The 24,468-nt window shown below is 43.8% G+C and overlaps 1 protein-coding gene across 2 annotated transcripts; it reads right to left on the bottom strand.

The window, feature by feature from the left end:
* Positions 1-1,446: 1,446 nt before the first annotated feature.
* LOC124001096 (grainyhead-like protein 3 homolog) lies at positions 1,447-22,856 on the bottom strand. Of its 2 annotated transcripts, none has more exons than XM_046307641.1 (15): positions 22,729-22,856; positions 20,436-20,547; positions 20,132-20,193; positions 16,782-17,029; positions 16,546-16,634; positions 16,216-16,357; positions 15,601-15,712; positions 15,262-15,356; positions 13,642-13,800; positions 11,892-11,967; positions 11,239-11,369; positions 8,563-8,689; positions 5,700-5,785; positions 5,517-5,581; positions 1,447-2,593 (listed from the first exon to the last, which is right to left on the bottom strand). In XM_046307641.1, the coding sequence occupies exons 4-15, from the start codon at positions 16,845-16,847 to the stop codon at positions 2,476-2,478; spliced, it is 1,266 nt and encodes a 421-aa protein (XP_046163597.1). In that variant the 5' UTR covers positions 16,848-17,029; positions 20,132-20,193; positions 20,436-20,547; positions 22,729-22,856; the 3' UTR covers positions 1,447-2,475. The 2 variants fall into 2 exon arrangements, with proteins under 2 accessions (XP_046163597.1, XP_046163598.1); XM_046307642.1 differs by having other exon boundaries at positions 16,546-16,631.
* Positions 22,857-24,468: the final 1,612 nt, after the last annotated feature.

Raw genomic sequence — 24,468 nt, 5'->3', positions numbered from 1 at the left:
CTCTCTCTCTACTCCCCTCTTTCTCTCCTCTCTCTCTACTCCCCTCTTTCTCTCCTCTCTCTCTACTCCCCTCTTTCTCTCCTCTCTCTCTCTACTCCCTCTTTCTCTCTCTCTCTCTCTCTCCCCTCTTTCTCTCCTCTCTCTCTCTACTCCCTCTCTCTCTCTCTCTCTCTCTACTCCCCTCTTTCTCTCCTCTCTCTCTCTACTCCCTCTTTCTCTCCTCTCTCTCTCTACTCCCCTCTTTCTCTCCTCTCTCTCTCTCTCCCCTCTCTCTCCTCTCTCTCTCTATACCCCCTCTTCTCTCCTCTCTCTACTCCCCTCTTTCTCTCCTCTCTCTCTCTACTCCCCTCTTCCTCTCCACTCTCTCTCTCTACTCCCCTCTTCCTCTCCACTCTCTCTCTCTACTCCCCTCTTTCTCTCCTCTCTCTCTCTACTCCCCTCTTCCTCTCCTCTATCTCTCTCTATACTCCTCTTTCTCTCCTCTCTCTCTATACTCCTCTTTCTCTCCTCTCTCTCTATACTCCCCTCTTTCTCTCCTCTCTCTACTCCCCTCTTTCTCTCCTCTCTCTCTCTACTCCCCTCTTCCTCTCCACTCTCTCTCTCTACTCCCCTCTTCCTCTCCTCTTTCTCTCTCTACTCCCCTCTTCCTCTCCACTCTCTCTCTTTTCCCCTCTCTCCTCTCCTTTTTCTCTCCTCTCTTTCTCTACTCCCCTCTTTCTCTCCTCTCTCTCTATACTCCCCTCTTTCTCTCCTCTCTCTACTCCCCTCTTTCTCTCCTCTCTCTATACTCCCCTCTTTCTCTCCTCTCTCTACTCCCCTCTTTCTCTCCTCTCTCTCTACTCCCCTCCTCTCTCTCTCTCTACTCCCCTCTTTCTCTCCTCTCTCTCTCTACTCCCCTCTTTCTCTCCTCTCTCTCTCTACTCCCCTCTTTCTCTCCTCTCTCTCTCTCTCTACTCCCCTCTTTCTCTCCTCTCTCTCTCTCTACTCCCCTCTTTCTCTCCTCTCTCTCTCTCTACTCCCCTCTTTCTCTCCTCCCTCTCTCTACTCCCCTCTTTCTCTAACACACACCCACACACTGAAACACACACCCACTCATGCATACACACACCCACACATTGACACACGCACCCACACACTGACATACGCACACGCTCAAGATGATAGAAATACATGACCTTATTGTTAAAATAATAAAAATGAGATTTGTCATGAGACCAGCAGAAATGACGAGACACACAATAACATGTATTCAGTGTCTGTGCTAAAGGCCTGTTTAATTTCCCTGGGCAGTGTTCTAATATACTCAATGGCGTAAACGAGGAGAATAAATTGAACTATTTGCATATATTTTCTTGGTAAGAGGCCCGTGTCCAGGGTAAGATTTCAGTTGAAGTGGATGAACTATAGGTCATCTTTAAACTATATCCTACTAAAACCATTGAAAGAAACATGTACACATTTTTCTTTAGTGTATGTTTAATTTTCTTGGAAACGAGAGTCAATACAAAAAGAATCGCTATGGTAAAATCATAAGATATATTACAGGGATATAGCTACAGCATTGAAATGTTGCAAAAAAACATACAAAGAGAAATCTAAACGCCTTCACAAAAAAACTCAACTGAAAGATTTTGCAAGGGGTTGATCTGGAACATAGTGGTTCTAGCACAGTGGCTTGGGGGAAGAATTATGTGGTGACACAATACAACCTAGAAATGTGTACAGTCTTCTACTATAGAAGGCCACTGAGGTTTTTGTGAAGGCAATACCCGTGAAGTGGGAAATGTGTGACTTTGGTTCTAAAAAAAAGTACTTTGTTGGACAATTCTAGGGTGTTTGTTGGACTATTCGGGCTAAAGCATTATCCTTATTGGTAGTACCATTATATAGCAAACATAATGGTCTGAGAAATAATATGATAACAAAACGAACAACTAAAGCAATTAAACAACGGCAGCATTCCCAGTACTTGAGATCTCTTTGAAGAAGTGATAAGCACATGACAAGCAGCAAGAATGGCAGTCTGAAAAAGTTGACAACATTCACGATATGTCTACTGAAATTGAAATATGTAGCTTGTGGAAATTTCTGAAAAGTGGGTCATGGTATCGCTGTGTGTCACCCCAAAAGAGACAACTCATATGTCATTCATTTCTATTTACATAAAATATTTACAGCATAGTCATAATTAATCATAATCGCTCTGTTATAAAATATATACCACAGTAAAAAAAAAAAAGTCAGAATGGGGTTAAATGGTATTTACAAAGTCAGTGACTGGCATCACTATAAAGCGTTCGGTCTGAAGTCGGTTCAATGGTAGAGAGGCTGGTCTGTCTTTCTCCTGTTGGCTCGGCCAATAGAGTCTCTCGCAGGGCAGTGCTTAATAAAGGGTGGAAATCGGCAGGCAGTTTGATTGGGCAGACCTTGCCATTTGGTGGCCCGAACATTTAAAAAAAAATGTCTGCCCTCTCTTCATAACTCCATGAGAGTGACCTGGAACTGACTGCTCATGACTTCAGAGATCTCTATGAGGAACGCTGAGTGGTTGCTGTAGTGTTCAATGATGTTGTCATCCATATTGACGAAAATCCTGAAAGACAACAGACAAAGAACAGATGAATGTCTTGTACCACACCTTTACAGTGCCTTGCGAAAGTATTCGGCCCCCTTGAACTTTGCGACCTTTTGCCACATTTCAGGCTTCAAACATAAAGATATAAAACTGTATTATTTTGTGGTTGGTTCAAAAATAAACATATCCAGGTGTTGGCCAAGTCAAAGTCCAGACCTGAATCCAATCGAGAATCTGTGGAAAGAACTGAAAACTGCTGTTCACAAATGCTCTCCATCCAACCTCACTGAGCTCGAGCTGTTTTGCAACGAGGAATAGGAAAAAATGTCAGTCTCTCGATGTGCAAAACTGATAGAGACATACCCCAAGCGACTTACAGCTGTAATCGCAGCAAAAGGTGGAGCTACAATGTATTAACTTAAGGGGGCTGAATAATTTTGCACGCCCAATATTTCAGTTTTTGATTTGTTAAAAAGGTTTGAAATATCCAATAAATGTCGTTCCACTTCATGATTGTGTCCCACTTGTTGTTGATTCTTCACAAAAAATTACAGTTTTATATCTTTGTTTGAAGCCTGAAATGTGGCAAAAGGTCGCAAAGTTCAAGGGGGCCGAATACTTTCGCAAGGCACTGTATATAACAGGCTACATGTTATATAAATGACCTCTTTGCTGCTGTCTGGCGGAGACATTTTTTTAGTCATGAAACAAAAGAGTGAGAGGCCTCCAATTCCCTCAACACTGCAAACAATTAATCAGGCCAGACTCCTTTTCCCAGATGGCAACCTGGCTTTACGGTAAGTAAAGCTTTGTTGCTAATCAAGCGATCTGTCTGCTCACGCTACCCGGAGGGAAGGGACTGATTGAAGACTATAAGCAGAACGAGAATGTTACAGAACCTGTTGGGTTCTCCATGTAATGTCAGCACACAGCAGGGCGGAGTGACAGAAGAACCACATGGCATTCAGGGTGACAGTCACCCTCTAATCTTCTCTGTCAAGTCAGCTTCAACAAATGACTGCCTCGCAACATGTTAGCGTGACACTCGTTCATTGACATGGATTCTGGTGTGAAGACTACAGGCCTACTTTACTACTAGGGGTATGTCTCAAGCTGAGGGAAATGTTGTCACCTATACATCGAAGGACTTTACGTTTACTGGAAAATCAGAATAGTATATAAATCCCTTTGAAAGACTATGGCTCAAGCATTGAACACACAATGGAAGCCATTATTTCATTTCATGGTTCACATGTTGACAATAGGGATACCAGCTCTTCCTCAAAGGTTCGTCCCATTCAATTGCATCCACCTCGCAACCACATGTTTGCACAACAAGGTGGCTCCCTCCGCCTTAATCAAAAACCCTTGTCTATCAGAGTAGCTACCTCTTTTCACTCAACGAAATAGACCAAAACACTTCCTGGTGTAGCTACGGGGAAGGGTAGATCAGATTAGAGCAACATAAATATTGTCAAGTAAAACAATCACCTGACTCATCCATCTTTCCATCCTGTTTCTTTCTCTCTATTGGAAGATTATCACATTCCAGCCGACATAGAGCTAGTTAGCTCACCTAGCCAGTCTGTCAACTTTGGTTGGTTTCCTTACTGAGGACATTACAGTAAAGTAGAAGGATGTGTTGCAAAAGGAAATAGTGAAACGGTAGTGTACTGGGAAAGATGTGTTAGTCTGTGGACATCCTGAGGGTTTGGATTAAGAATGTTCTGTATATGAGATTGAAAATGGTGGCAGAAGAAGACTGCCCGTTAGGTTACTCCATTCAGATGAGGGGTGGTAGGGTTGGGTGAACATTTTTAAATAGGGGGATTAGAAACTAAGCTAACAATTAGTTTGATAGAACCCAGAATATATCTGCAATGTTGAAGCTCATCCACTAAATAAAAAATTTGTACAAAATAAAAATAACCACCTGTCCCTTTTTAATAGCCGGGCAATGGCACATGGCACATGGCACACACATGGCACATGGCACACATTTCAGCAAATAAACGTGCGCTTCACATAAACGCTGGGTATAAATGTAATTGTTTATGAGGATACTACGTATCACCATGAATTGTGTGTGCGGTTTAATGTTTGATATGTCACATTAGATAATTCAGTAATGAGTCCAAAAAAAAGTCTCATCCATTTTTATCGGAAGTAAGAAACTGCTAGCCATTGGCTGCTAACAGCTGAGAACTGCTAGCCATTGGCTGCTAACAGCTGAGAACTGCTAGCCATTGGCTGCTAACAGCTGAGAACTGCTAGCCATTGGCTGCTAACAGCTTAGAACTGCTAGCCATTGGCTGCTAACAGCTGAGAACTGCTAGCCATTGGCTGCTAACAGCTGAGAACTGCTAGCCATCGTCCCATTGCCCATCTGGTGGCTAAAGTAAGAACTGCCGAAAATTCCCAGTTAAATAGGATAATTATTATTCTATTATATATATATATATTTTAAATAGAGACAATCCAAGTCAATAGAAATGTGAAGCAATGTGTAAATGATAACACATTTGTGCAGGAAATTAAGAAATGTATTAAAATGCTGGAAGTGAATGCTGGAATTAAACAATTAAAAAGATCCTGTCTCTAACAAGTGCCTGTTGTGTTCAGTGATTTAAGCAAATAAGATCCTGTCTCTAACAAGTGCCTGTTGTGTTCAGTGATTTAAGCAAATAAGATCCTGTCTCTAACAAGTGCCTGTTGTGTTCAGTGATTTAAGCAAATAAGAACTTGGGCTATTAATGAATGTTTTACGGTAAGTAGTATATCCTGCTGTGCATCTACTTAATCAAATCCAATACATTTCCCTTCAATTTACTGTAACTTGCTAATGCTACTTGGGAATAGCATTGCTAATTATATATAATAGCTAATGCTAACGCTTGTTCCTCCTTGATGTAAAAAGAAAAGGCCTCAGAAAGTAATTTACCCTCTTTTGCATTTCTTGTATATTTTCCCAATGGAGTCCTCTTGCATGCCATACTTTTCAGAAATCTGAGAAAGGAACAAAGGAAAGATTAGTATCACCGTCAACTGTACAATATTCTCTCATGCTTGAACGATGAGATGCTTGGACGACGACGAAGTTGGGTAAGGAACAAGTACTGCTTACCGCTTGTCTCAGGCCTTTCAGAGTTGGGGTGTTGAGCATGAGAGCATCGAACACCTCCTCGGACTCTGTTCTCACGTACAAGAGTACTGCAAAACAGGAGAACAGAATACGTCAGCTTGTTTACCAGACCAGAAGAAAACAGGACAACAGAACAGTGCCGTGTATTCATTGAAGCCAAAGGAAGCCAGAATTCCCTCCCAAAATTGTAAAAAACAAAATGTTTACATTGAATAATGTATCTTTTTTCTCCCTGTGTTTCATAATTTTCCTTCAATTTGCTAGAGGCTGAATGTTCCTCACCGGGGAAAGCATCCAAGTGAGCGAAACAGCGCCCCTCTGTGTCTGTATGTATAGCCCATCTATCTGATGCCTTCTGGTCACATTTACATTTACATTTAAGTCATTTAGCAGACGCTCTTATCCAGAGCGACTTACAAATTGGTGCATTCACCTTATGACATCCAGTGGAGCAGTCACTTTACAATAGTGCATCTAAAAACTTAAGGGGGGGGGGGGGTGAGAGGGATTACTTATCCTATCCTAGGTATTCCTTAAAGAGGTGGGGTTTCAGGTGTCTCCGGAAGGTGATGATTGACTCCGCTGTCCTGGCGTCGTGAGGGAGTTTGTTCCACCATTGGGGGGCCAGGGCAGCGAACAGTTTTGACTGGGCTGAGCGGGAGCTGTACTTCCTCAGTGGTAGGGAGGCGAGCAGGCCAGAGGTGGATGAACGCAGTGCCCTTGTTTGGGTGTAGGGCCTGATCAGAGCCTGGAGGTACTGAGGTGCCGTTCCCCTCACAGCTCCGTAGGCAAGCACCATGGTCTTGTAGCGTATGATAGCGTATGATATTCTTCCCGTCCGTAGCATTGAATGCAAGGAACCCAGTGAACATTTGACCTCCCTATGAAATAATAGCTAATCAGCGTTGAGCTGAACTGAGTGAGCTCAACTGTGAATGGTCCTGGCACAACAAAAATGTTTTTCAAGTGAAGCCATTTTGGATTTGGCTTCATGCCAGTCCATTGCATCAAAACAACAAATGTCACTGACTGAGAACTTGAATTGTTGCATCTTGTTGTGTTTTTGTCCTCCAGTGGCTAGCTAGCTAGCTAAAATTGTCCCCTTTCCTAAGTTAGCCATGGATGGAGATAGGGACTTGGACTTTTGGTTTGACTTAATTCTCCATACTGACCAATGAATATAACAGCCATTCTGATTTAACTATAAATTCATACATTTTGCCCCTGACCTGAGAGGATGGAAGTTCAACATGTAGCTAGATGTAGTAGGCTACTGTTAACTAGTGTGGTCATCATTGCCAATGAAAGGAAGTTAGGCTAGCGAGCAAGCATTTTAACCAGTTAGCCCAGGACAACAAAAATAAAATAAAAACGTGTACTGTATGACAGTCATATACGCTTTCGTCAACATGAAAGAGAGGAGGATGGCATACGCACACACACAAATCAGAACCATGGACAACCACATTTTTATACTGAACAAAAATATAAACACAACATGTAAAGTGTTGGTCTCGTGTTTCATGAGACCTCACTTCATACTCATCGCCAAACCCACTGGCTACAGGTCATCTACAAGTCTCTGCCAGGTAAAGCCCCACTTTATCTCAGCTCACTGGTCACCATAGCAGCACCCACTCGTAGCACGCGCACCAGTAGGTATATCTCACTGGTCACCCCCAAAGCCAATTCATACTTTGGTCGTCTTTCCTTCCAGTTCTCTGCTAACCATGACTGGAACGAATTTCAGAAATCTCTGAAGCTGGAGAATCACATCTCCTTCACTAGCTTTAAGCACCAGCTGTCAGAGCAGTTTACAGATCACTGCACCTGTACTTAGCCTATCTGTAAATATCCACCTACCTCAACCCCATTCTGGTATTTATTTATTTATTTTGCAGCCCAGTATCTCTACCTGCACATTGATCTTCTGCCGATCTACCATTCCAGTGTTTAATTGCTATATTGTAATTCATTCGCCACCATGGCCTATTTATTTCCTTAACTTACCTCATTTGCACTCACTGTATATAGACTTTTTGTTTTCTTTTGTTCTACTGTATTATTGACTGTATGTTTTGTTTATTCCATGTGTAACTCTGTGTTGTTGTATGTGTCAAATTGCTACGCTTTATCTTGGCCAGGTCGCAGTTGCAAATGAGAACTTGTTCTCAACTAGCCTACCTGGTTAAATAAAGGTGTTCTCAACTGGCCTACCTGGTTAAATAAAGGTGTTCTCAACTGGCCTACCTGGTTAAATAAAGGTGTTCTCAACTGGCCTACCTGGTTAAATAAAGGTGTTCTCTACTAGCCTACCTGGTTAAATAAAGGTGTTCTCTACTAGCCTACCTGGTTAAATAAAGGTGTTCTCAACTGGCCTACCTGGTTAAATAAAGGTGTTCTCCACTGGCCTACCTGGTTAAATAAAGGTGTTCTCTACTAGCCTACCTGGTTAAATAAAGGTGTTCTCAACTGGCCTACCTGGTTAAATAAAGGTGTTCTCTACTAGCCTACCTGGTTAAATAAAGGTGTTCTCAACTAGCCTACCTGGTTAAATAAAGGTGAAATAAAGAAAATGAGCTGAAATAAAAGATCCCAGAAATGTTCAATTTGCACAAAAAGCTTCTTTCTCTCAAATTTTGTGCACAGATTTGTTTACACCCCTGTTAGTGAGCATTTCTCCTTTTGCCAAAATAATCCATCCATGGGACAACAGAATAGGCCGTTTACCAGACCGGGAACACAGTAGCGCTGTCTGTATATTTGCTTTGGGTTTGGGCCACTTTCATTTCAATTCAGGAAGTGCACTGTATTTTCAATTCAAGAATTTAACTTTTCTATTTACCTTTCTGTTGCTCCTCCAATTTGGCCTGCTTGCTTGGTGGTGGGCTTCCACTGCTCTGGTCCACTCTATCAGGGTAAAGTCTCTTCAGGGAGGTCCTTTCAACCTCTTCCAGCGTTGTGGGAGGAGCCTACACAGAGAACAATCATTAGGGACAGTTCCTCTATAGAATTTGATTGCTTAATTTCCCATCCCAGCCATTTTATGGCTGGAACAGTCATACATAGGAATGTTATTATCACTGCTAATGAGGTCTCCCATGATCCTGAAGGGATGCAGATGCAGAGAGATAAAAGGTTCCAGACCAGAAGTCTGTCTATCTAAACTATCAGAGACGTAACTCTGTGTTGTTGTTTTTTTGTCGCACTGCTTTGCTTTATCTTGGCCAGGTCGCAGTTGTAAATGAGAACTTGTTCTTAACTGGCCTACCTGGTTAAATAAAGGTGAAATAAAATAATATCAAAGTTTCACAACCTGTCAGCGAGTCACATTTTGTATTGTATATAAGACAGAACATTTTCAGACAATTTTTTTATCAAGATAACGTTAATTTGTTTGGGGATTTTTCGGTTCTCTCCCCTCTTAAGAAACTGGGATTTTCTAAGACATATTTTCTTTGACAGATGGAATGATTTATGGGACTCAGCTAAGTTGTAAATCATCCTACTCTCACAGCTCAGAAAAGCAAATGACCCCCTTCACCTTTATCCTAAATTAGGGAACATCTCTCCCTAGCTTCCTCTCTTAAAGCAGTGAAAATGTCTGTACTGTCAAGTAAGTATGGGAGCATTAACACTTGGTAGAAGACTGAGCACACACACACACACACACACACACACACACACACACACACACACACACACACACACACACACACACACACACACACACACACACACACACACACACACACACACACACACACACACACACACACACACACACACTCCCCCTCCCCACTCCCCACTCCCTAAAGCCCGGACTGTGGGAACTAAATGCCTGTCAGAACAGGAGCCCTTACCACCTCCACTGGCTTGTGTCAACAACACTGAAAAGTGGGGGGCTCGGTGAGGGTGTCTGCCAGGTGTGTGTGTGTGTGTGTGTGTGTGTGTGTGTGTGTGTGTGTGTGTGTGTGTGTGTGTGTGTGTGTGTGTGTGTGTGTGTGTGTGTGTGTGTGTGTGTGTGTGTGTGTCTGCCAGTGTGTGTGTGTGTGTGTGTGTGTGTGTGTGTGTGTGTGTCTGCCAGTTGTGTGTGTGTGTGTGTGTCTGCCAGGTGTGTGTGAGTGTGTCTGCCAGGTGTGTGTGTGTGTGTGTGTGTGTGTGTGTGTGTGTGTGTGTGTGTGTGTGTGTGTGTGTGTGTGTGTGTGTGTGTGTGTGTGTGTGTGTGTGTGTGTGTGTGTGTCTGCCAGGTGTATGTGTGTCTGCCAGGTGTGTGTGAGTGTGTCTGCCAGGTGTGTGTGAGTGTGTCTGCCAGGTGTAAGTGTGTCTGCCAGGTGTGTGTGAGTGTGTCTGCCAGGTGTGTGTAAGTGTGTCTGCCAGGTGTAAGTGTGTCTGCCAGGTGTATGTGTGTCTGCCAGGTGTATGTGTGTCTGCCAGGTGTGTGTGTGTCTGCCAGGTGTGTGTGTGTCTGCCAGGTGTGTGTGTGTCTGCCAGGTGTGTGTGTGTCTGCCAGGTGTGTGTGTGTGTCTGCCAGGTGTGTGTGTCTGCCAGGTGTGTGTGAGTGAGTCTGCCAGGTGTAAGTGTGTCTGCCAGGTGTATGTGTGTCTGCCAGGTGTGTGTGTCTGCCAGGTGTGTGTGAGTCTGCCAGGTGTGTGTGTGTGTCTGCCAGGTGTGTGTGTCTGCCAGGTGTGTGTGAGTGAGTCTGCCAGGTGTAAGTGTGTCTGCCAGGTGTATGTGTGTCTGCCAGGTGTGTGTGTCTGCCAGGTGTGTGTGAGTGAGTCTGCCAGGCGTGAGTGTGTCTCCAGGTGTATGTGAGTGTGTCTGCCAGGTGTGTGAGTCTGAGTGTCTGCCAGGTGTGTGAGTCTGAGTGTCTGCCAGGTGTATGTGTGTCTGCCAGGTGTGTGTGTCTGCCAGGTGTGTGTGTCTGCCAGGTGTGTGTGAGTGAGTCTGCCAGGCGTGTGAGTCTGAGTGTCTGCCAGGTGTGTGAGTCTGAGTGTCTGCCAGGTGTGTGAGTCTGAGTGTCTGCCAGGTGTGTGTGAGTGTGTCTGCCAGGTGTGTGAGTTTGAGTGTCTGCCAGGTGTGTGTGTGTGTGTCTGCCAGGTAAGTGTGTGTCTGCCAGGTGAATGTGTGTCTGCCAGGTGAATGTGTGTCTGCCAGGTAGTGTGTGTGTGTGTGTCTCTTTGTGTAGGTTCCTGCAGGTTATCCCGTGTGTCAGTCACACTAGACTTGAGTTGAGTCGAGGAATCTGAATAGCCCGCCAATTAGTTTGTCTGAGCTTGGCATCTGCCTCTCCTCACTTTCCCTGATACTCTCCCTTATCCCAACCCACTTTTCCCACAAACTTATTTTCCCACACCATCCCCCTCCTCCTCCCCCTTGTGTGTGCCAGAGCCTTGAGCTACAGTCCCGGGATAGCAGGGAACATGACTCAACTCACTGTTGTGGTGGTGAACTCCAAGATCCCTCAATCCCAAAGAAAGATAAAGAAGGGTGGAGTAGATGAGGGAGGAGGGAGACCTACCAGGCCACAGCGCTGCATGTTGGAGAGGTGCATCTCTGGGATGAAGAGGACGGGGTTGGTGACGTGGTCCTCCAGGGTTTTGAAGAAGGTGCTGTCACTTCCCATGGAGCTGGACACCACTGACTTGATGGCTAAGGAGGGAGAGGAGAACACCGGGTTAGATTGAGAATTATAGAATCGCCTGTTAAATGAAGACCTAAAGGGCTTGTTTTCCCCGGGTGCTTTTTAGTCTATGAGTAGGGTTTACCAGAGTCTGGGAGACTGTCTCTATGACATTGTAATGCTTGTGAGTCTGAATTATCCTCTTTAAAGATAGAACAGGTACTGAATTCTAACACTTCATACAAGTGGGGATAAATCCAAAAATGCCAATTTGGTTAGAAACGCATGGGGTCTTAAATGACAATCACAGACTGAGAATGCAGGATGTATGATATTTCATCCTGCGTGTCCTGATTGCATCTGGTGTGGATGAACAACATCAACATGTGCACAATGGCGCGCGTGGGCGCATGCACATGGCCGTCATAGACAGCATGTTTGACACCGTTAGATGTCTCCTGGGGTTTACATCTGTCATTGGGTTAGTGTTTGTGTGCGGATGTCGCTTGTGATTATTTTTGCTAATAAGACAGTGTCTGAAGAAGTCTTACTTTTGGAGTCGATGACAGTTTTGCCCCTCCTCTTGCTCCTCTTCCTGTCCTCATCCCTCATCTTCCTCTCTGCACCCTGAGGAGAAAGACCCAGACACACATGGTCACAACTCTTCTCTGACAATTTTATTCCTCATTTTGCTAACCAGTCAGCCATACAACAATGTGTTTATTAGAGAAGAAGCAGCAATAAAATAATACATCCGATTTTATGTCATGGTTGACCTAGCCTGACTAGCAATGTAGTCCGGTCACACCGCTCCACCTCATCACATTGAGATACAGCGGGTTAGAGGGACAACAGTGATGACGGAACACTCATTCACCAGCTGCTAAACCAGTTTGTTTGGCTTGTGTGTCAATGAGTGGCCCGACACATTATCACTCCACTGTGTCAAAACAGCTAGTGGCAACGGATGACACATCCCAAAAGGTGGATAGATTGAAAAGATTATACATGGCCATAGGGGCATTTGACGACAACTATCAGATTTCAAGCCAACAATGGGATCAATGAATAGGTCTGTCAGACGTAGGTTCAACTTATGAACCAGACATCTGAGATTAAATCATCTGTTTTCGTCACCTGCACAGCTTTAGGTCATAAACTAGAGATACAGTAACTGTATAGGACTTAGTACCAAACCTTGGGGGATTCCACTAAATATATATTGTAAAGCATACAGTGTGTTCGGAAAGCATTCAGACCTCTTGACTTTTTCCACATTTTGTTATGTAATAGCCTTATTTTTAAATGAATTATTTAGTTTTCCTCATCAATCTACACACAATGCCCCATAAAAACAAGTTTAGACATTTTTGCAAATGCATTAAAAAAACTGAAATATCACATTTACATAAGTATTCAGGCCATTTACTCAGTACTTTGTTGAAGCACCTTTGGCAGCGATCACAGCCATTTTCAGGTCTCTCCAGAGATGTTCGATTGGGTTTTTCAAGTCCGGCCTCTGGCTGGGCCACTCAGAGACTTGTCCCGAAGCCACTCCTGCGTTGTCTTGGCTGTGTGCTTAGGGTTATTGTCCTGTTGGTGAACCTTCACCCCAGTCTGAGGTCCTGAGCAGTTTTTCATCAAGGATCTCTCTGTACTTTGCTCCATTCATCTTTCCCTTGATCCTGACTAGTCTCCCAGTCCCTGCCACAGAAAAACATCCCCACAGCATGATGCTGCCACCACCATGTTTCACCATAGGGATGGTGCCAGGTTTCCTCTTGACGTGATGCTTGGCATTCAGGCCAAAGAGTTCAATCTTGGTTTCATCAAACCAGAGAATCACCTAAAGGACTCTCACGGTCTGAGAGTGGTCAGACGGTGCCTTTTGACAAACTCCAAGCGGGCTGTCATGTGCCTTTTACTGAGGAGTGGCTTCCGTCAGGCCACCATACTATAAAGCCCTGATTGATGGAGTATTGCAGAGATGTGGTAGAAACATCTCAAGGATGATCAATGGAAACAAGATGCACCTGAGCTCAATTTCCAGTCTCATAAAAAAGGGTCTGAATATTTATGTAACTAAGGTATGTTTTTTAAATATATTTGCAAACATTTCTAGAAACCTTTTTCCGCTTTGTCATTATGGGGTATTGTGTGTAGAATGTTGAGGAAAAAATGTATGTACGTAACAAAATGGAAACAGGTAAAGGGGTCTGAATACTTTCCGAATGCACTGCACATTACACATCTATAAGCCCTTAGAAAAAAATGACATTTGAGATAGAGATCTTTACTGACCTTATCACAGAAGATTTTGACCTGGACAGCAGCTCTGTGGATGAGGCGGTTGGTGCCGGTGCTGAAATCATAGGTGTCGATCTGGAGGTTGAGAGGAAGCCCCTTCACCCCCTTCTGAGAGGAGAAGTCTGTACTCAGAGAGTTAATGCCAATGTACACCTGGAGAGAGGAGAGAGGAGAATAGGGGTAAACATGATATCAGACAAGAAAACGTACAGTATTAATACTGGTTTCAAAGAAACTAATAAAGATTACACATCACGGGCACAACACCTCTCCCCTATGTTACCTACTTTTTGTGTGCATGTACTGACATGTATGTGTAACCGATTGATACACACGCAAACTACATGTTAATGTATTTTGTCCGTTATGTGTCGGAACCCAGTAAGACCAGCTGTCACTAATAGAGATCCTGATCATTTTTTTTAAATGTGAGAACTTTCTAGAACTGTTATGGTGCCCTTTAAAAAAAATATTAAAAAATAAAGGTCCTTGAGTGGTATTGAGAACCTTGAAAAATCATTGACCCATTTACGCAATTCGCAATTGCTTCACTAATGTTCTATTCAATGTCATATAACGAGAAGTGACAAAGAGAGGTCGCGTGAGTGTGGGCGGCTGGCTGCCCTTTCACCAATGAGGTGTGACTGAGAGAAAATAAAAAAGATTGAGTGACAAGCATAGACACATCTCTGATCAGGAAGAAGTGTGGAGACAGAAAAAAGCTCAACAAATCAAAAACTAGGAATCTATGGACACGTGTTGTGATGCTACCGTTTTGGTTTGGCAACTCTCCAATCTAAAACGGACGGACGTTCAGTGTAACAGAAAAGCTTTGAATGTTTCCACTACGGCTGTGTCTTGGTAAGGTTCCAGGATATAACAGGCCCTGATTTTAACAGACTTGTTCTGGGTAAAATGAGATGAATTAGTATATCACTGGGTTGTGACAACAGGTGCCTTCAGTGTTGAAATGAGCTTTACTCTCTCATTCCTTCCAACCTGTCCTTTCCTTTCTCCCTCTCCCCCTCCCTCTCTCCGTTCTTCCTCTCTCCATTCTCCCTCTCTCCGTTCTCCCTCTCCCTCTCTCCACCTGCAGGGAGTTTCACTGCCTCACCCCTATGGGCGTGAGCAGATTGCAGTAAGCGCTCTCGACGTGTCGCTCTTGCCTTGTGGTGACAGGCGCCCCGGGGCGGCCGCATGCCAGGGATTCCTCCCCTCCCAACCCACAGCGCTCCCTCATCACCCCATTTCAGCTCAACGGATAGCGTGGCTAGATAAATAATAGGGCTGTTCCTAACACTGTGACTTTATCTGTCTGTGTGTGTCAGTGTGTGTGTGTGTGTGTGTGTGTGTGTCGTGTGTGTGTGTGTCAGTGTGTGTGTGTCAGTGTGTGTGTGTCAGCGTGTGTGTGTGTGTGTGTGTGTGTGTGTGTGTGTGTGTGTGTGTGTGTGTGTGTGTGTGTGTGTGTGTGTGTGTGTGTGTGTGTGTGTGTGTGTGTGTGTGTGTGTGTGTGTGTGTGTGTGTGTGTGTGTGTGTGTGTGTGTGTGTGTGTGTGTGTGTGTGTGTGTGTGTGTGTGTCAGAGTGTGTTTTTCCAGTTTCCTGGCTGCGCTTACCTTCCCTTCCTCGTTGGGGTTCCAAATGAAAGACAGAGCATTGAAGGCCACCTCTTCCACATGGCTGATGCCACTGAACACCTCTTTGTAGTCAGCTAGAAGACAGATAGAAAGATATTGATATAAGGAAAATAAAGTGATTATCTGCTCTGACAGGCTTATGAAAGAAACCAGATTGTGGTTCTGTTCTGAGTAGATACAGGCTTACGAAAAGAAGCAACAACTACTAATAAAAACCTTGCAGTCATTGACATGTGTTGTTTTGAATGTAGAGCTAAAGCAAATTCCTGTTGCTGATCCTATGCATGTGTTTATGTGTACATGGTAAAGGTTGTATACCGATGTCAATGACCCTCTGCTTAACGGTCGGCTGCCTTGCGTGCCAGTGATTCCAGCACCTCAGCTGGATCTCTGCACTCTTATCATTCTCAAACACCGCCATGACCACCGTCTGGAGAAAGAGAGAGAGAGAGAGAGAGAGAGAGAGAGAGAGAGAGAGAGAGAGGGGCCATCAGACAAGGTACATTTTGTGTAGGTTGTGTGCATCGCCAACTCCGAGAAAGGCAAACTACTGGGCACGTTTCATTCGCAAAGGCTTGTGTTTTCTCTTTTCACCAGAGAAAAGAGAGAGGGCTGTCACGCAGACCTTTAGCTCCTCCCCCTGTTCTCCCTCTCGGCCTGACTAACTGGCTGACACGCATTGGGTTTGGCCCCGCCACACGAAATATGTGTTGGCCCCGAACACTGAGCCTGGCGTAACTCCAAAAGCAAAATCACTCATCACAAGAAGAGAGAACAACGTTCCCACCCTGCTCCGTCTACCATGACAGTCAACAATGGTGAGGAGAGGGTTTTTTTTTGAAGGAACATACTTTTACTGGTGTTGTGTCAAATAGAACATCCTCTGGTGAGAGGAACTGTCCTCTTGGGTGATGTCATCAAAGCTCGACTCACCTTGACTTTGTTGGAGGACGGGCTGTCCACCCCCTGTAGGGAGATAGGGTAGAACTGGCCCTTGTTGAGGTAAACCATGGGCAGCTGGGACGACTTGTGCTGGGTGGCTTGAGGGGCTCCCAAAACGAACTGGAAATCATTCCTGGAGACAGAATGTTAACGGTCAGCATTATGTTTAGCCATTTGAATATTACTGCCATTGCTTTGCGAGTTATACACAGCTCGATGATATTCATTACCTTTAGCCTTATCAAATTAGCATTTTCGATACTTGGGCATAGCTCAGCACAGGTGTTCTAATTTGATTTGATTCCCAGGGCACATAGCTACCTGTATCTCTCTGGAGGGGAGTTGGTGTAGGAGTCAGAGTACACTGGACTGGGCTGCTTGGTAAAGGGATCACTGTAGGGTAGAGCCTGCTTCAGAGGAACACAAGAAAAAAGTAATGAGGAGATGGAATGTGAAAAAGAAAGAGAGAGAGAGGAAAAATAGAAGGGGAGAAGTTGCCAGAGATTAAAATGTACAAATAAACAAGATGGCTGCTTTGGTTAGAACAGTAAGCTTACCTCAGTGGTGGCCTCAGGGAAGGCTGTCTCTGTGGGCCACTTCTGGGAGAGCAGGGAGTCAAACATGTTGTTGATGGCCTGCTTGTCGTAGGTGTCGGCGCTGGAGTTTTGAGGGACAGAGGGAGGGCAGAGGGACGACAGCTTGCTGTTGAGGTCCAGCGCCTCCTGGGGGTGGCTGGAAGAAACGTTGATGATGTTGGTAGGCGTCTCCAGGGAGACCAGCTCGGGGGGAGGAGCCACTCAGTGTCCTGGGTTGGGGGGAGGGAGGGGGGGGGTGTTTAGATACAATACCAACCCAATTAGCCACTCCTTTGATTGACACTCAATTAAATAATGGAGATGTTTGATAAACAAAACTCTTCTGAGAAACACTGATTGTCAATGGAACTGCCCTTCCTTCAAAAGAAATCCAGCTCTTTTAAACAGTAGCCTATACAGCAGCACACATACACACAGTTCACGACATAAAATGTGTTAAAGTCAATAAGAATGAATAAAGCCAGTGTAGTTCTCAGAGTCCACTGAGCACACAGTGCTACTGAAAGTGAACTAAAGAAAGCTGGGTGGGAACTGTTTACCGCCTAATCCCAATATTTCTTCCCCTCTTTCTTTATTTGAGTTTGGTCGAAAGGGACTGACTGCCGTGTTTGACGGGACAACAGTGCGGCCACCGACGGCCATTTTTCAACCCAGACAAAAGAGAGGGTGAGAGAGAGGGAGAGCTGGGACTGCTTCTCCTCCTTTGTGAGTCAGAGACAGTGTTGTTCAGGGGTGGCAAGAGGAGGAGTACCACAGCCCATAATCCCTTGGGGTTCTGTTTGACAGGGGATTAGCCACAAACTCACCCAACTCTGACCTTGCCAAAGCCTTGCCCTTTTTCTGCAGCTTGACTCCATGACATAAGAACTCCCAATACCACCCGGGTTCCACTTTAAAAATCCCTTTACCATCCGATCTTCCCCATACCCCTTTAGTGTCTGCCTCTACGGTTTGATTGACAGGTGAAATTATCTTGGCCTTTAACCTGATCGCTCAATCAAGTCCATACTCTTGGTAGTGTAAACAATTGGTTAGATATCTTCTTCTTTTTTAGAGGGGTGGATCAGCTAAATATTGTGGAAAGAATATTGGTTCCATCAATGTAATTGTCTGCATCATTTCCAATCCCCCATATATTTTGGGGGTAGATATATATATCCATACACACATGCATACATATACACATATATACATACACATACCTGTATAGACATAAATATACACATATATACATACACATACCTGTATAGACATAAATATACACATATATACATACACATACCTATATAGACATACATACTTTTTTAAAGAATATACCTTTATTATTATTCCCCGCAAACCCTTCCGCCGATCCCCCAATTGGAGTAAACTAATAAACACTTCTGCTTTTACCTTCAATTTCTACATCTTAATACACATTATACATTCACAGTCTACTTTACAATAGTTCCCTCTTGTTTGTTCTTAGTCCTTCCTCTATTACAGATGTCCATCTAGTTTGATTTCTATTTGTAACTATGCTATTTCACAAAAGGTCTGAACATATATACATTTTACAGACCCTGTGTGTTCTACATGTTTTGTCTTGCTATTAGTCCCTTCAGCTCCATTCAACCCCTCCCATCTGTCTCTCAACATCATCCATTCTCACCCTTCAGCTCCATTCAACCCCTCCCATCCGTCTCTCAACATCATCCATTCCCACCCTTCAGCTCCATTCAACCCCTCCCATCTGTTTCTCAACATCATCCATTCTCACCCTTCAGCTACATTCAACCCTCCCATCTGTCTCTCAACATCATCCTTGCTATTCTCCCTTCAGCTCCATTCAACCCCTCCCATCCGTCTCTCAACATCATCCATTCCCACCCTTCAGCTCCATTCAACCCCTCCCATCTGTTTCTCAACATCATCCATTCTCACCCTTCAGCTCCATTCAACCCCTCCCATCTGTCTCTCAACATCATCCATTCTCACCCTTCAGCTCCATTCAACCCCTCCCATCTGTCTCTCAACATCATCCATTCCCACCCTTCAGCTCCATTCAACCTCTCCCATCTGTCTCTCAACATCATCCATTCCCACCCTTCAGCTCCATTCAACCTCTCCCATCTGTCTCTCAACATCATCCATTCCCACCCTTCAGCTCCATTCAACCTCTCCCATCTGTCTCTCAACATCATCCATTCCCACCCTTCAGCTCCATTCAACCCCTCCCATCTGTCTCTCAACATCATCCATTCCCACCCTTCAGCTCCATTCAACCTCTCCCATCTGTTTCTCAACATCATCCATTCCCACCCTTCAGCTCCATTCAACCTCTCCCATCTGTCTCTCAACATCATCCATTCCCACCCTTCAGCTCCATTCAACCCCTCCCATCTGTCTCTCAACATCATCCATTCCCACCCTTCAGCTCCATTCAACCTCTACCATCTGTCTCTCAACATCATCCATTCCCACCCTTCAGCTCCATTCAACCTCTACCATCTGTCTCTCAACATCATCCATTCCCACCCTTCAGCTCCATTCAACCCCTCCCATCTGTCTCTCAACATCATCCATTCCCACCCTTCAGCTCCATTCAACCTCTCCCATCTGTCTCTCAACATCATCCATTCCCACCCTTCAGCTCCATTCAACCTCTCCCATCTGTCTCTCAACATCATCCATTCCCACCCTTCAGCTCCATTCAACCTCTACCATCTGTCTCTCAACATCATCCATTCCCACCCTTCAGCTCCATTCAACCCCTCCCATCTGTCTCTCAACATCATCCATTCCCACCCTTCAGCTCCATTCAACCTCTCCCATCTGTCTCTCAACATCATCCATTCCCACCCTTCAGCTCCATTCAACCCCTCCCATCTGTCTCTCAACATCATCCATTCCCACCCTTCAGCTCCATTCAACCCCTCCCATCTGTCTCTCAACATCATCCATTCCCACCCTTCAGCTCCATTCAACCTCTCCCATCTGTCTCTCAACATCATCCATTCCCACCCTTCAGCTCCATTCAACCTCTCCCATCTGTCTCTCAACATCATCCATTCCCACCCTTCAGCTCCATTCAACCTCTACCATCTGTCTCTCAACATCATCCATTCCCACCCTTCAGCTCCATTCAACCTCTCCCATCTGTCTCTCAACATCATCCATTCCCACCCTTCAGCTCCATTCAACCTCTACCATCTGTCTCTCAACATCATCCATTCCCACCATTCAGCTCCATTCAACCCCTCCCATCTGTCTCTCAACATCATCCATTTTGGATTTCTATTTGCCCTATGTTTTCCAGATATCAATCTTACCTCTCTGGCTTGTACATACTGCTGCCTCGGCTGCATGCAACCATTTTCTGTTCTTTTGGTGTCTGTGAACATGAGAGACAACAGTGAGCTGTTTCTGTACAACACATACAAAGGAGACAGGTTGAACTTAAACGGGTGGTATAACACACACACACACACACACACACACACACACACACACACACACACACACACACACACACACACACACACACACACACACACACACACACACACACACACACACACACACACACACACACACACACACACACACACACACACACACACACACACACACTACCTTGCACTGGTCGTAGGTGAGTAGGCTGTCTGTGTAGGCCCAGGAGTCCATGATGAGGTTACTGTAACACTGGTAGTTGAAACTCTCGTTCTGAAGGACCAATCCCAGAGTCCTGCAGCACACAGACCAGGAGAAACATGAATAAAGTCACATGATTTTTTTTAAAGGCTTCACATTCTGAATAATACATTAGAGTGAAGGAGGTAGCACTTGACTTTGTAAATTAAATGACATTTCTTTGGCATGTTTTGGCTATGGGAACTGCCTCTGCCTATGCGTATGTTAACTTTTGTAGTAGAAATGTAAGACTTAATGCTGTGAGTGTCTGCATGCTAATAACAACCTTAAGCACTGCACATACTTGCCCCTGGGCTAGGAGGGCGGTTTCGATTGCAAAACCACAGATCTTAATAAGATATTTGCTGCTCACTGCGTACAGTAGATGCCAGAGAAGTTCAACATACTAGGGGCCAAGAGCTCACCCACACACAAGTATGCCTTGTATAATAACCTCAAAATAATTACGTTCACTAGAACTCAATCACATTATCAGTTACCTCAGAACGGTATTATGTTTTTTTTTATGAAAAGAAATAACATTTTTGTTATAAGCCTTTTCCCTCCAGGGGGCCATAGGGTCGTAGTGACTTCTTAAGTACAAAGGTTAGGATCCGAGCTGTCAGCTGTCTGGAAGGCTCTGGGTAGCCAACAGTCCAGACACAAAACATGGGATTTAGGGGAAGGATCAGTAACTCCTTAGGATAAACAGAAAGAAAATTGGGATTTTTTTTTTTTTTTTTTTGGGGGAATTTCCTGTCTACTGAGGATGGAGTAAGCTTCCTGTAAGTTGACCTGGAGTGGCCAGTGTGCAAACAGAGAAGGTTTACCTATGCGCTACCACATAATGTGCTGACAACAAAAGGAAGACTTCAGGCATTGACATCCTACGGTGTTTGACCAGGAGTGAGAGAATCACAATAAGGGCGTATTAGCAGAAAATAATGTTGTATTATCCCTGTCCTTCCATACCTCTTAAGATTCCTATACAATTGTTTACTAAAAAATGCCTTCTCTCAAAACTACAGCCCACCACTGCAAAGACTGATAACAGACACCTGTTGTAAGATACACCTGTCTCTCCCCTCTACAGACACTCACCTGCCTCAGTGTACATTAACACCACAACATTCCATTAGCTACTCTTCCCCTTACAAAAAAAAGGTGCCGTTTTGAAACTGCAGTAAAAGTGCAGTAACTGCAGTCGACTGTGGTATTTTGAACGCAATAATTGCAGTATAACTGCATTGTACTGCAGTTATACTGCAAAATTATTGCAGTAAAAAATAAATACGTTTTTTGGGGGGAGACACATTATTTGCTGCAAACTACAGTTATACTGTACTCTGACTGCAATATTTTTGCCTAAGGGCCTTTCTCTAAATACTGCTCAATACAAATGTTACAATAGAGAATCTCTGTCTAGAGTTTCACCACTACATTATGTAATTCAACGCATTCTCCAAGACATTCAGGAGGCGGGTACCAGTTTCCCTCTCCCCCATTGTGTGTTGTACCCCTTAGGTTATTGTCAACACTGCCTATGACAGGCCAGTTTAAACCACGAGTCCCTATAAATACACAACATAGCAGGGGGACATCGAAAGTGTGTGTGTGTATCAGGTTCTCCACGAAATATACTTTTAGTAAAAACACACACCTTTCACATGATGGTCTCATTGCACAACATAGAGAAACAGAGGTAGAGAAGAGGGGGCCCTGAATTTCTCCTCCCCTCTCTCTCGGGAAGTGAAGGTAACTCTCACTGTTCAACAGAAGATGATGAATGGACAAGTCAGCACTTGCATCATAATCTATTCTGGCCCTCAGCAGAAAATAAAAGGTAGACTGTTGCAGAACCAAAAGCAGCTACAGCCAAAAGAGCCTTACAACAATCCAACCAAAAGATGCACTTATGTCACGTTCACGCAGTAGTCATAGAAAACAAAAGGTGATCCGGAGTTTCCCGCTAGGAGAAACGATCAATAGGAAGCTCTACGCAAATAACTTACTTACATTTTAATCCGGAGGTTCCGAGTTTCCGATAGCACGTGAATGCGGCAATAAAATATTAGACTGTCTAATACAATTGGTTGCATTTTACCTTAGCAGGTATACACCACAAGACAAGTCCAAAGTCATTTCCCTTAAGGAACACATTCTACCCCAGAACACCCCCATTTAAACCCTTTAAAACATGTCCTCAGAGAACCATGTAAAGAAGTTGTCAACTTACTCAATCTCTTTGGTCATGACTCCTTCCCAAGACAGCAGAGTTTAGGTTCCTCTGGGTAAAGACTCCTCTAGTGGGTGTGGGTGTTGTCTGTCTTAGCAGAGAGAGTGAGCCTGTTTTGAATCCTGTCCTCACCAGCTCCCCACATTTATTTCATGCTGACAGGTAGCTTCCCTCACTCGCGCCTGATTGGCCGAGGGCTCCGGAGACAGGTGCCTGATAGGACAGGTGTAGAGGGGTTAACTGTTTCAGTGCTGATGAAACACAGGTGTGAGTGGCGGGTACTTAGCAGGACAATCCTGGGAGATGTTTCACACATCTCATTAGGAGTTAAAGAAAAGAGATTGGTTTCTCCAGGCTGTCAAATGATTCTTATTGAAAGTGAGAAAACAAATAGTTTTTTACAGGAACTATGCTTTAAAATGGCAATAGAATTCAGTATCGTTATACTGTGTTGAGAAAGAATGTACTGGTGCCATGGTGCCAGTTTATATTTGGATAGGATTTGAAAGGATTTGTTTCATTGCATATTGAATGATCCACAAGAGCAACATAATTAAGATGATCATATCTGGTCCTTATAAAGAAACAAAGACCATACCATAATTTCAAGTTGATATACCGGTACATCCATGTTCATTTATTTAATGAGCATGAGTTCGTTCTGCTGTTTAAAATGTTTTAACAATTATAGTAGGATTTTTTTAGGGTTTGGATTTTACATTTCAATATAGATAAAACTGAAATATGTCATCTTTCAAATCTGTGAAAATTCACAATTCTCAAAGTGCAACACATCATTAAATAATTCACATTTTAATATGGAACATCACATACATGGTTTATTTTATATATTGTATTTCTGTATGGGATCTGCCCATATAGCAGAAACCAAACTATGGAGATGGTAAGACATACATTACTTCCTCCTTTCACAATAAGTTATGAATTGAGTCACCCACAGGATGCCGGGTTCTTTTAAGGATCTTCTCCTATTGTTACAAGGATAAGGCTCTTCCAGGGAAACTTCTTCCACCTTCCTTCCCTTTTACAGAACCAAGAAGAAGGATATCGCCATCTGGGCCCAGATTCACAAAACACATCTTATGCAAAAACTTAAGAAGCTAAAAACTAAGTTTATAGGATAGTTCATAAATGCAATTCCTCAACAATATCTTAAGATTTTTTATGATTTTCTTACAAACGTTTAAAATATTGTCTTATTATTAATCTTAAAATCTGTGTTGCTAGGAAATCAATTTAGCTAGCTATCTAGCTGGCAATGGCAATCATCTTTCAGATGAAGTTTCTGTGAATTAAGCATGTTAGATAGCTTATTCTCTCACTGCCCAGAGTTTAGGACAAGGGTTTAGCTATCTTGGAATTAAGAACAAATCCAATAACTTTATTTTCAAAATTTAAATTTCTTCTTCACTTTTTTGCTTAAGGAGAAACATAAGAAATATCGCAATAACATTTCCAACAACCTTTTTAGCAACTTTGCTTAACTTTCTTCACAAGTCAATAGTTGTATGTATTTGGGCCCTGTATCTAGTGTAGGATTGCTGATGTAGGATCAGTTTAGCCTTTTAGATCACAGTGAATATGATTATACGTACAGGGGGGAACTGATCCTAGATCAGCGCTGAGCTTGCCTAGCATGTGCTACATGTTTTAACATTTTTTAACCAGGTGTATCCTGTACAATAAAAATGAAGTTCTTGTATTATATATATATATTAC

Source organism: Oncorhynchus gorbuscha, linkage group LG17 (assembly GCF_021184085.1).
Source record: "Oncorhynchus gorbuscha isolate QuinsamMale2020 ecotype Even-year linkage group LG17, OgorEven_v1.0, whole genome shotgun sequence".
Lineage (NCBI taxonomy): Eukaryota > Metazoa > Chordata > Actinopteri > Salmoniformes > Salmonidae > Oncorhynchus > Oncorhynchus gorbuscha.
The sequence above is the reverse complement of the archived record's forward strand: the minus strand, read 5'-3'. Positions and strand labels throughout refer to the sequence as shown.